General features: G+C 30.2%; 1 protein-coding gene across 1 annotated transcript in view; it reads left to right on the top strand.

The window, feature by feature from the left end:
• The window catches only part of LOC129962067 (uncharacterized), a 367,795-nt gene that overhangs the window by 340,425 nt on the left and 13,961 nt on the right, over positions 1-13,409 (top strand). Inside the window, exons 11-12 of the mRNA XM_056075776.1 lie at positions 1,376-1,438; positions 8,349-8,432. Coding sequence (XP_055931751.1) covers positions 1,376-1,438; positions 8,349-8,432 — 147 coding nt within the window. The remainder of the gene's footprint in view (positions 1-1,375; positions 1,439-8,348; positions 8,433-13,409) is intronic.

Raw genomic sequence — 13,409 nt, 5'->3', positions numbered from 1 at the left:
TTTATCTAATTCCTCAATCCAAGCACCAAGTATTCATCGAAATTTATTTTTTTAAATATTTTTCATATGAAGTTAAGTGAATATAAAAATTAAAATAGTACACGCCATAAAAATTAAATGAAATCCGTAAACGCTTGAAGTATAAAAAGAAAAAATAATACTTTTTAACAAATTAATTTAAGGTTTTCTTTAAGTATCTTAAAGTATTTTAAATGAATTCCTATAATCTGTTCATCGTGTGTATGGAATTCAATAATAATTGGTATCGAATATTATTCTTTAAAATACATGCCTTCCAATATTTTGCCTATAGGTGCAAATATTAATTGAATTGCAATAGATTTTTACTACAGCGTTTATGAAATTCTTAAGCGGCTTTCACACGAGGCCAATGGAATTCACATCTACTTTGCGCAATGGAAGGTTACGCCTAGCTCAGGACTTCAATGGTACGATGGCAAACGGTTGTCTCATCGGGACAGCTATTTGCCATTGTCCCGTTGTAGTCACATGATCTTCCTGAGGTAGGTGCGATCTTCTATAGTGCTCAATATTTGGCCTCGTGGAAACTTTATATCTCCTATATGTTTCAATATATATTATTTAAAATTGGAAAATATATATTTTTGTAAGGGATTTAAAACATTTATTTTCCGATAGTAAAACATTAATTTTCCAATAATTAAACATTTTCTATAACAAAACATTAATTTCTTTGAAAATTACAGCAATTTAAGCAGATATACTATCATATATATTTTTAGATTATGATAATGTATCTGATAAGTATTTTTTTTTTTTTTTTTTGCTTAAACAGGTATGTAATAAAGAGTGATAAACTATCAGAAATCACTTTTTTGCATTGGAAACTCAGCAAAATTATACGAAAATTAAATATTTAAATAAAATACTATTTTAATTTTCACTTTAATAATGATATTCAAACATTTTGAAATAAAAAAAAAATACATTTTCTAGTTTGATTGACATGTAAAGGAAGATACAACAAAAATTCAGGCAATTTATTTTTTCAAGTTATTTTATGCTAAGTTCTATTACAGGCTTACAAGAATCCAAATATAATTATTAATTTTTTGACAAATCATTTTTTAGATTATATATATCACGTAACTATAATTTATTTTGGATCACTGTTTGAGTTAAATTAATTAATGCATTTTTAAATCTTTTATTATGTCAATCATTATGAAAAAAGTAATAATTTCATAGGAAATGCTTTAATCAGTTGTTTTCTAAGCATTCACATCTGTGACTCAGCATGATTGCTAAATCATAATCTTTGATAAATAAATTGTTTTTTTTGTGTGTGTGTGAAAATTAACTTATTAACTTATTAATATTTTATTCCTTTCAGAAATTGATCCAAATACGCCGACGAGACAGCCACCTGTGGAAACGTTTGAAATTTATGGACAACGTAAGTACGAAAATTATGTCAAACAAATATTTATTTTCTATAATTTTCTAAAAATATTATAGCTGAGCAGGAGCGAATAAGTTTCCCCCAACTTTTTTAGTGTTATTATCTTTTCTAAGTAGTCTAATATTTATTCGTATTTATAGATTTTCCCATATTTTCTAAGTTTGGGTTCAATTCCGATGAATATTCATATATATATATATATATATATATATATATATATATATATATATATATATATATATATATATATATATATATATATATATATATATATATATATATATATATAGGCAGGATTCTTTATTCTTTAACAATTTTCGGCATACATCTAACCTTTTCAGGTAATAATGTTACAAGATGTATTAGAATATGCATAAATTCATTAGCAGTTATTGTTATCTTTTTGTTTTTCTTCAGTCGAATTTTTAATCCATATTCAGTAATTATTATATTTAGCATTAAAGCTGGTATTTTTTAATTCTACAAGAACGAGTAGATTTGCAAACTCGTTACTAATTTTAAGGCTCCTTTTATTCTAATGAAATTCATTTTTCAGAATGAAATATATTTTCATTACTAAATTAAATTAGGGAATAGATTTCACTATCATTTAAATTATCAGTATGAGGAATCGAAACATTTTTGTTGCAATAAATCACCCTAACTAAGATGTTCAAACACATGTTTCGATCATGGAAGTGTTCCCAGTATACTTCAAGAATCTTGCAAGGTCTCATCACCGGGTCATCATTTGCAAACTTTCAGGGAATAATTTCGTTTCCTTCATTCGCTGATAGTTGTCTTTATTCAAAAATGTATTATATGGGCATTATTATTCCCAGTTCAGTACTCTTGACTAAGTCTATAAATGTGTTTAATAGGTGCTATCAAATATTACTAAACGATCTTGTTTTCTAATAAAATCCGTTACTTCAGAATTGATTGATTTCTGGGATTTTTCACTTAAATGATGTGTTAAGTAAAAATGCGTTAATACGTCATTCATAGGACATGCGGCTGAATGTAGTAATTATTTTATAATCAATTCAAAATGAAACTGATAAAAATAAGAGTTATATTGATAATCAGCTGAACCAGTGTGAGTGATCTTGCTCACACTGACTTCCTCACACTGACAAATGATTTATACCAAAACGCCTATTACAGTATGATTTCTTTTTATTTCTGAGACGTTTTTATCATTGTCATAGGTACTAGAAAACCGGGTGTGCATTTCTGATGCTTTTTTAAGACTAATTGAAACTAAAATGTAATATAGAGCTACAATTGTAGTTACAAAATTACATGCGGAATTCCGTATAAATAAGTCACTCTGTGTTTGAGTTAATGAGTTCACATGCTTCTGAAAGCACAGATCGACAAACAGTCAAACCATTGATGGTTCCTAATTCAATACTATCTACATTTCAGATTTTAAATCTAAGAGCCAATTTTTATTCATTTAGCTCTCTTCATTTTGTAATTGCTGTGCTATTCTTTATTCAGGTAACTAACCGGACCGATCTCTTAATGATTCCGTTAAAAGTTTGATGGAATTCTACAAATTTGGCTAGTCTAGATGCTAAATTTCATCTGTCTTGCTTAAACCAATTTTGAATCATCTTGTTTACGGTCAGAGAGATGGATATATTTATAAAAAAATGTGTTTCTTGGAGTCGAGGATGTTTAAAACGGAAGATTCGTCAAAATCTCGAATTTGAATTCATTGACGATTGCAATACTTTCTTTTTATATATTTCGCTTACGAGAAAGTAAAAAAGAAATTAGTGCAACAAATAATGCAATTGAATATGATATGTGATATTCACTAATATAACGTACCATACGGAATGATGCTACTCTTTGGACCAGTATCCAATACGGCTTTTCATTTCTTTATTGGACGCCGTCTTTCTAGCGGTCTGGATACAATTCCCTAGGCTTAAAAATTTCTGCCTATTCTTCATCCAAGCCAAACTATATACTCTCCGGTTGTTGCTTCGAGCGATACAGATTCAAAATACCTAATTAAAGTTTTGCAAGTGTCCGCGCTCATTAGCAGAGAGAGCAACGAACCTAATTCATTGTTTAAATGTTTCTGTAAATTTGTCGGAAACTGAAATGATTTTCGTTGTTATTCGTCTTTGCATGGGAATGACGCTAGAGAAAATATAACACTTGTTTGACGCAGTATAGTCATAAGCTTCATAATGATTCTTGTACCAAAAAAACTCCAAAACATTTTGGTATTAATACTACAGCTATATTTCATTAACGATTCTGTACACTGATGGACGTTTATGTGATATTAATATGGGGACAATACTTAGGCTTTCTCCAATATTTTTATATTAAAATATCATTTTTAACGTAGAATCGCAAAGCTGTTGTATTATATAGTCAATTCTTCTCAATAATGATAATGAATGAAATAATGATACAAGATGATAAATAAAATCCTTCTAAAAGAAATCAATAATTTATATTTTTTTATTAATTGTTAGTTCTGATAATATCAGGATGATGTCAAATGATGTCCCATGAAGTAATTATTTTAGGTAATAAAAATATTTTCATAAAAATACGAACCAATGGATAACATTTCACAGTGAAAACAGGGTTGACAGTAAGACTATTTCATTTCCCACTTAATAAAATAACATTATTAAATTTCTTAACAACAGCAGCGAATGTCAGTTTCCATTTACGCACTTTTCAGCTCAGGACTAAATGAAAAATGAATGAAAAAAATATGCCAAATAAAATGGACGTGTTTTTTTACGAATTGATTTTTTTTTAAATTTAATGCTTTTTTATTCAAAAATAATTGAATTATGTATTATCTGAAGCAACTAAAGACTGTTTGTTTTTTCATCCAAGGGACACTCCAGAACCATACGCAAATAATAAAAAGATATTAATGTTATTAGATTATGATTCTTTTTTTTAAATTTGTGAAAGTAGATTAGATTTCTAAAGGAGTCTTATTTCAGGAAAATTTTCAAGTAGCTACTGTTAGGAAAAAAATAGTGTTAAATTTAAATGAAGGGATTAATTTCTTTTTTATTCAAAATTTTTTAATTGAATTTGTAAGCTTCTTGTCCCAGGAGATAAGCTTAAAATGAAACTTTCAACTTTGTTAATATGAGGCTTTTTTTCGAAGTTAGAATAAACGCTGAAAGTCTGATTATCAGAAAATAAAAATTTTGAAATAAATCACAAATGCTATAATAAATAAAAGTAATTAGTACAGATTTAGCAGCTGAATCAATTTTAATTCTAATTAATTTGATTTTTTACAATTAAATGTTCTCTACATCTTAATTCTAATTCATTTTATTTTAAATTTAATATCCTGATTTTCTGATATGTTGACTTAATCATGCTTTAATGTATATCAAAGATCATTTGGATAACAATAATATATTTTTTTAATTCATAAATGTTGTCTCTCTATTTTTTCTTTCTACCTCCCACAAAACCCCAATTAAAGACATCTTTGATAAACGTAGCATTTATCATGTTTATATAAACAATTGTTCATTGATATTAAGAACTTGTAGTATAGAATACGAGACTCTACAGCTATGCTTCTGAGGACATTTAGTATCATTATGTTCCTTATAATTTATACCATTGTAATGTGGTTAAATAAAGCCTTAATGAGGCTAAGAAAATATTTTTTGAATGCTTGCATCTTTGAAAAAGAAAATAAGAAAACAACGAAAACTATTCTGACACAGATATATACAAACACATCATAATGAATCATTCTTGTTATAGATTTGAAATAAAGCAGTTCTTTTGCCATTGTTTTATTTTTAATATTGAATTCATTTCGCCTAATTTTGAAACGGAATTCAAATAACTGAATTTTAAAAACCAAAAGATAATATCAGAGCATTAAGAAATAAAGTTAATCGGATATTAAGAAATTTAATTTACATTATTAATTGCCTTGATTTTGCTCATAGTGAACTGAAATAATGGATATATTAATTATCCAATTAATGACACTTAAAAAAATGAACTTATCTGAATTACAATCAAATAGTTTCTGGATGTCATATATTTTCTTTTGATTTTTCCATGGAATCCAAGGAATCCATTTCATGTGATAGGCGTCTTTCTATTGCTTTCATTCTTCTTATCATAAATTTCAGTTCTTTCATGAATCATTTGAGAAAATTGAAGTAGTATAACAGAGAAACTACTAGGAATGCACAAGATTCTTTTATAGCGTGATCACTAAGTCACTTAAGTCACTATTTATAAGGCTTCAGAGTAAAAGAGGAGCGTCAATTCAATTTTTACAAACCTGACTAAAAAATGTTTGGTCTTTAGAAAAATAGTTTGATTGCGAAAAAAAAAAATAGATTCATGTAAAAAAAAAATCAAAAATCTACTTATGAAAAATGTTTCACTTCGTTAGTTAAATAATTTATTTTTTCTGAAGAATTAATAAATTTTAAATAAAAATTGCAAAACACTGAAAAAGAAAAAATACTGAGACAGTTTAAAAGCAGCTAATGGGAAAGAGCACAAAGCAAAAGAAAAGAGAGCAAAATGGCATACAACAACCATTAAAATCAACAGAAAAAAATTGTAAATCAGATAAATAATGAGAACTAAAAAGATAAGTAGAAGAAGAAAGAAGCTTAAATAAAAGAAAAGAAAACTCGGCAGAACTTCATATTTGTTAAATAACTCTTGAAAACTCAAAAGCACTTGAAGCCAAAATTCAGCAACTATAAATAACAAAACAGCAATTATCAAGTATTAATTAATAATAAAATTAATTAATACAGACTAATAATAATAAAAAAATAAACAAACGAATTGTTAAAAAGCATTTATTGTAAATGTTTATACTCAACAAGATGTTAAATAAATATTCAAAGGTTCCCAAAATCAAAATAAAACTATTAAGCATGAATCAATGTCGATTGAACACAGAATAAAGCACAATTTACAAACAAACATAGAAATTTGAAAACAATAACACGAAGTTCCGAGAACTAAAACCCAATGAACTTTTTTAAGTACTTACAATTGTTGATTGTAACGCTATTGAAAGCCAATGATCTTCCCATGTGCGATATTGGATTTTTCAATTCATAAATTCGATAAATCTAACGAAAAAAGGGACTAGATTTGAGAAATATTGGCAACAGGTGCTGAAGCTCTGCAACAACAATTGAAGAGCCACCATGCCTGAGATGGAAAGTAGGAAAAATATTCTGAAGTAGTGGTAAATTAATAATGGAAAAACATTTCTGATTTTTCGAATATTTATAAATTGTGACGAAATTCAAGCCCAATAAATATTTAAAATCCGGTATAAATATTTAATGTGCCCCAAAAAATATAATATATATATATATATATATATATATATATATATATTATTCTTACTGTCCTTACTCTTTCTTCGGTGAAATTGCAATGTGTTTTCTATACATGGATATTTTATCATGTGTTATATTATTTAAGAATTTCAAACAAGTGACATAGGTCAGAAAAACAGATTTCGACGAAAAATATATATGTAATCTCTGGAATTCTTGGTTTCTATTTTGATTTTAAGGATATATTACTCATAATTAGAAGATGTTTTTATTAATTTAAATATTTCCCATATTTAAAAAGAAGATTACTTAGTCTGAGGGCACTGCTTACTTTCAACTCATTGTTGCATAAATTTTAGATTAATTTCTTCTTAGAGAGCCAAATGAATGAAGCTACAAATGTTTTCTTTAAGATGGCAATAAAATCCAGCGTGAGATTAGAATGCAGCACTTAATATGAATTAAATAAATTAATTCTTAGAAGGTCACGATAGCATAATAAATTTGTATGCCATTGTATCTAATATGTAATCGCAAAATAGTCTATTGTTACGAAATTTTCCGGGGGGTTCGTTCGGATAGTGGGGGTTATATGGTGTGAAGAACGCTCAATCACCAGGCGGCAGTAGAAAATAAAACAACGACGTTTATTTACACGAAGACACACAGGACAGCACAAAGGCGATTATCTTCAGCCGAGACGTGCAGCATACAACAGTATACACAGCAGCTCTACTCCGTCGCTGCTCCTCTAGTCCCTGGAAGACGAGTTCTTCGACGTCGCTTCCGACTACTCTTCGACTCCACTGGTCCACGACTCAATTCACCGTCGGTTCACAACTACGACGGCTCCACTGGTCCACGACCACTCTTCTCTGTCGCTTCCGACTACTCAATTCACCACTCGACTCACCGTCTGGTTCACAACTACGACTCCGATCTGGTTCACCACGACGACTACTCTTTCGCTTCCGACTACTCTTCGACTCCACTGGTTCGCAACCCAATTCATCACCGCTTCACCACTACTCTGCTCTGTCGTTTCCGACTTCTCCTCAATTCACCACTAGTCCAGCAGCTGCGGGTGCTTCCTTTTATAGGTCTCAGGAGGCGGGGCTAGAAGCCTCTCAACCAATCAGGAACGTTCGAGGCGTATCTCCGTTCCTACTGGACGGACCGAGAAAATTCTCGATGTTTCGGGTATAATCTATTTTGGAGCCAAAGTCGCTAAATTCGTCGCCAAGTCGCCAAGTTTGTCGCCAAGCTCTGGGACCTCCCATGGAACCAACTATGCTGGAAAGCTGCATCGCAGATTCGTAACACTATTCTATTCTTCATGTTATATAAGATGTTTCCTAGATTTGTAATTTAAATTAATGAAGGATTGTTAACCTGTCTCATATGAGAATGAATTGATTCCTTTGCATCTGTTATTTGTTTCATTGATTATTTTAAGAAAACACTTTCAGTTTTCTAAAATCAAGAATTTAGAATACTCATTTTCTCATTGAATCATTTAGAATAAGACAACTAACTGTGATTATTTTCCTTTTCAGAGCCTCCTCCTTCTGCTCTAGAACCTATGGATTGTGAACCTTGTGTTACAAAGTGTGATCCTGTACCACTCTGTCCAACAACAGGTTCGTTTATTGCTTTTCACACATACATGTATTAACGACTAAAATATTATTTAATGAAGCAAAAATAAGCAAAATAAATTTTATTGTGATTATATGTTTATTGCATCCATATAATATTTTTTATAAAATTAATTCCAATTTATTTTTTTTCCTTAAAAAATTTATAACTTTAAGAGGACGGAGTCATGACTGAACACGACAAGAGCAATGATACTGATTTGGTATTGGTACATATATTCAGCTAAAATTACCATTGTGAATGTAAAGGAATTTAAGAAATCTTATAAGTTTTTGTTTCACTTTCGTAGTTTTAGAACGCACGTCTTAAATTTCAATTAATGTTACGTGATTTTTAGGCAATAAAAAGTGTCTATTCAATTGTAGAATAACATAACAGACTTCAAGTTTCATCAAATAATCATGTGAGATATTAAAAAAGAAAATGTTATACGATAATAAATTGTGCAATAGGCTTCAAGTCCATGCGATAATTTGATCGGATAAATCAAACATAATTGTTACACATGCTGCTGTTATTCTTATTACTGTTTTCCATATCAAATGCTGTCAAAAATATTTTGGACATCTTAGAAACATGGAGCAGGTAATGGTAATAAATAAGACTATACAATGTAATATAATTTAGTAATTTTTGTTTGCTTATATTAGCAAATAATTTTTTTTTGCAACATAATTGCAATTGGGGGAGGAGAAGGAACTTATTTATAATAATATTTAACTGTGATCAGATGATATTTCAAGTGACTATTCACTTCCGGAATTTTTACACCATTTTAATGTGAAATTTATTAAATACGAGACTCACATACCGAATGAAAACTCATAGCATCATATATCGAGCCTATAATTTCGCTACATACAAGCATAAGACTCGCTGTTAGGCGAGCATTTCCCGACCGAATACAGATGAATCAGAGAAAAAGATTTACGTCAATTTAATTAGACTCCTGTCTAAATTTGAAATTACAAGAGGTCATTATATGACGGGCTCCGGCGAAATGATGGTGATCTCACTTGAGCTGACAGGCATTTATCAAAATTTCCAGGTCATGCTAATTGGATAATGTCTGCTTCCCGACTGAATTTACCGTAAATAACCAACTAAACCCGTGCTTCTTCTGTGGAATCCTGTCTGTGAACTTCTTAAACGAAAGCCGCGATTGTGCGAAAAGACCACTACCTCCCCTCTGACAATAAAGAATTGATTTTGAGTTTGTTTGTGTTTTATCACATAAAAGCGATATTTCTCCAATATGCGTCACACTCGTGCTACTGAAATATTTGAATCAATTTATATAAAATCGGAAAAGAGGATGTTTTCGAAATCCAAGCTTCTAAAAGTATGAAAATGTAACAGTCATGAAAAAAGTGCAACAATGATGTAAGATATGGCAGTGTACTAGAAGAAAATTAAAGAAAATGCTTGTGCAGTTGTTATTTTTGCATTAAACACATTTTTTTTCAATGCAAAAATAGAAGAAAAAAATTTAAGCGAGATATGCTTGTTAATAGAATAGTAAGGTGATAGTAAGAATTTGATTTAGACGTCATTAATGTCAGATGTCTCATTTTTTGGAGCATTAATATTAGTTTAGTTATATTAATGGCTATTTCTGGATGGGTTTAACAATTTTGAACCACGATCAGACGACGGGTTAGACCACTTACACTGATATATTCTTTAAACTTCCGCTCAACACCGGCGGAAAGACACTTAGCCCACGATGTCAGATTTAACGGTCACCAGGCTGAAATGCTTGCTTGATCTTCAGCAGAATCGAGTTTTAAACCTGAAGTCCTCTAGTGCTGAGGGTGAGACTTTATCGTTATCATCGTTGTCTATTTCAATAAAAACAAGATTCATTATAAAAATATAATCACATTTTGATCGCTTACCATTCGCATATTTGTACTCTTAGAAATTGATATGAAGATGATAAAACTTATTTCTCAGAAGCAAAATGCTCCTTCTTTCAAAACCTCAAGTGAATTTGGGTTGTGGCAACTTTGCAATTGATTTACAGTAACAGATTTCCTATCAAGTTTCTTGATAATGAATAGGGTGTTTAACTACGGTCTTAGATTTGTTTGATTTAAATTTGTTAATAACAAAATCATATGCAAAATAAAAACAAATTAAAAAAAAAATTAATTAATTTTACAAAAAAGAATTATATTTTCAGTCAACCGAACTTAAAATATTCTGCATTGGTTTGCTTCATTGAAACATTTTCCACTCGCATCAATGCATTAAAAAAAATTTTAGTTTATCGTTTTGACCGAATACAATTTGCATTAAAACTAAACTTTAATTTATTATTTTTTTCCATCTGTGTAAAATGAAATTTTAAAACTATTCCTCAAATATTACTATCAGTATGATGTTCTAATTTATTTTGTCTAATATAATATTATGTAAGAGTCTATTCAGTATGTAATTCTTCTCAAATAAGCGCAGCCTAATATTCGGTCATATTCATAATGTTTAACGCATTGACTGCCGATTGACATTCCTACAATGTAAATTATATAGTCACCGGTGACTCTAACGGTAGTCAATGAGTAAAGAAATTTTTGTTTTAAAAGATGTCTATCATACAATGAACTATTATTTGAATTTAATTGCCTCCAATAAAAAGAAATGAACATTCGATAACATTTTGATGAACTCAAATACCAAAACTGTTTTCTGCCAGACGATTATTCAATAAACTACAAAACAGAAAAACTCTTGATACCATAAAAGTTGTCATATGCAATTTTGGCACTTTCAGACTGTTCCTTGGGAAGTGTTGGTTCCTCGTGAATAATATTGATCGTCCGTCCCTCCCAAGTGCAAGGACGATGTTCTAAAAATATCCATAAATGGAGCTTTAACAAAAGAAGACGAATCATTAATATTCATTTGGTGGTAATCTCCAGTAATGCACCATAAATCAGCAGCACCGCGGTGCTTCCTTACCCACCACGTCACAACGGGTCTTTAATTAAAACCTACGGTTCCGGAAACATTCCGCTCATAATCATAAAAGAGCCTCTTTGCATTTCCTACACTTAAAGTTCGTCTGCATTACATTTTTTTCTCTTCATTTCCTACTTCTTCTCCGTGTTGCCATCACCGTGATACAAATTTTGAGGGGCTCGACAGAGAGCTTCCGAACAGATAAAGGTTTCCACCTGAAGCTTGAGAAATGAGCAGAGGGGGATTGTTCGCGAAATTTTATGGAAGGAAAATTCTAGTGTTAAAGTTCTGGCAGTCAGCTTCGAAAGAATATTTATTTTAGAGGGGATTCATGCTATTAGTCATGCCACCTCCGCGGTCGAAAGTGATAATAACTTTGATAAATGGATGGATGCATGACTAGTTTGTGATAACCAGTGGCATGCAAGGGGAACTCTCTATGTGTAGTTAAGTCTCTTGATATATGTGGACATTTTTACACCCCTTTTAAAATTCTTGAAATTGCTCCACTAGATTGCGTGCCATGAGATGAGTTGTTTTAATTATGTAGAATTTGAGAATATTTATTAAAGTGAAAAATAGCTAGTGGGGAACTAGCACGTGCCTTCTTCTGATAAGAAACATATATATGTGTCCAAAATATTTGGTTTACAATAACTACGCTGGTCTTCTCGGCAATGTTTAAGCAATTATGCGTTAATAAATGATGTTCTTTCAAATTGTAGTCAACTAAATATATTATATATGCTTTAAGATTCTCTAACGCCTCCTCTAAAGCTACATAAACCTCATTACAAAGTAAATAACAATTTATAAAATTGCATGAGCTGTCAAAAGTTCTATGGTTTTGTAAATATAAGGGTTTTTTTATAAACAAGAAATGGAGAATAAACAAATAATGTTTCCTACGCATTTATATAAAATTTATGCGAGTTTGTTTTAATATTGTCTTTAATGCGAAATATGAAATTGATTTTAGTGAATTGTTTGTCAATACACATTATAATCCGTTAATAAAGATCAATGATTTGATAAAAGATAATTGCAATGTATGAATCAATTAAATAATATAGAAAACTTATCAAAATTCATGGGAAGAAATTCATTAAAATATAAAATCTTAAGCGATAAATAAAACACATAATATATGTTTAAAAAGTTGAATAATAAGGAACGATTTAGAAAATTGGGCATCTGAGGACAAACATGATTACATGGAGTTTTCAATAAAGTGAATAAAAAATCCAGATAAATTCCTACTAATTTTTTTATATAATTTGATTAGAATTAGTCTTAATAGTTGTTAATCGTTGGAAACTTGTATTTATTACTCTGGTATTTTTTTTATTTTTTTAGGCACATGACAATGAGTTCCAAATGCATTTTTTTTTTATTTTCACCTTATCAGATATCGGGAAAAAGCAGTTTTAGCACAAAACGTTATCCAACAATACTTTTTTCTGAATCAAAACTTAATTCTCTTCTTAATTTATATTATAATGCACAATAACAGTACAAGAAAGAGAATATTATTAATAACTTTAACTCTTCAACCGGCTGGAACATAGAAAGTTGCTCCAACAAATCTCCTGAAAACCGGCTGGAACGTAGAAAGTCGCTCCAACAAATCTCCTGAAAACCGGCTGGGACGTAGAAAGTCGCTCCAACAAATCTCCTGAAAACCGGCTGGGAAGTAGAAAGTTGCTTTAAAACCGGCTTCGATGTATAAAGTCGTCAATGCTTCCCCTCTTAAATATAATAAACAATATGGGTCATCTGCTTGTTAAGGTCATTTGTGGTTTTCGCCGAACTTGGGTGATCCCTCCACTTTGGGGAATGAACTCCTGAGGAGGGGAAATAACGTTCTTTATAAGAATTCGCGATTGCATTATCAATTGCTGATATGAGCATTGTGTTTCCTTTTTGATTTGAATATTTAATTATTTCACAGCGAATTTAGTATCATTCGCTATCAAGCAAACATTTTTATACTT

Source organism: Argiope bruennichi, chromosome 2 (assembly GCF_947563725.1).
Source record: "Argiope bruennichi chromosome 2, qqArgBrue1.1, whole genome shotgun sequence".
Lineage (NCBI taxonomy): Eukaryota > Metazoa > Arthropoda > Arachnida > Araneae > Araneidae > Argiope > Argiope bruennichi.
Note: the sequence above shows the minus strand (reverse complement) of the source record. Positions and strands in the feature narration are given on the sequence as shown.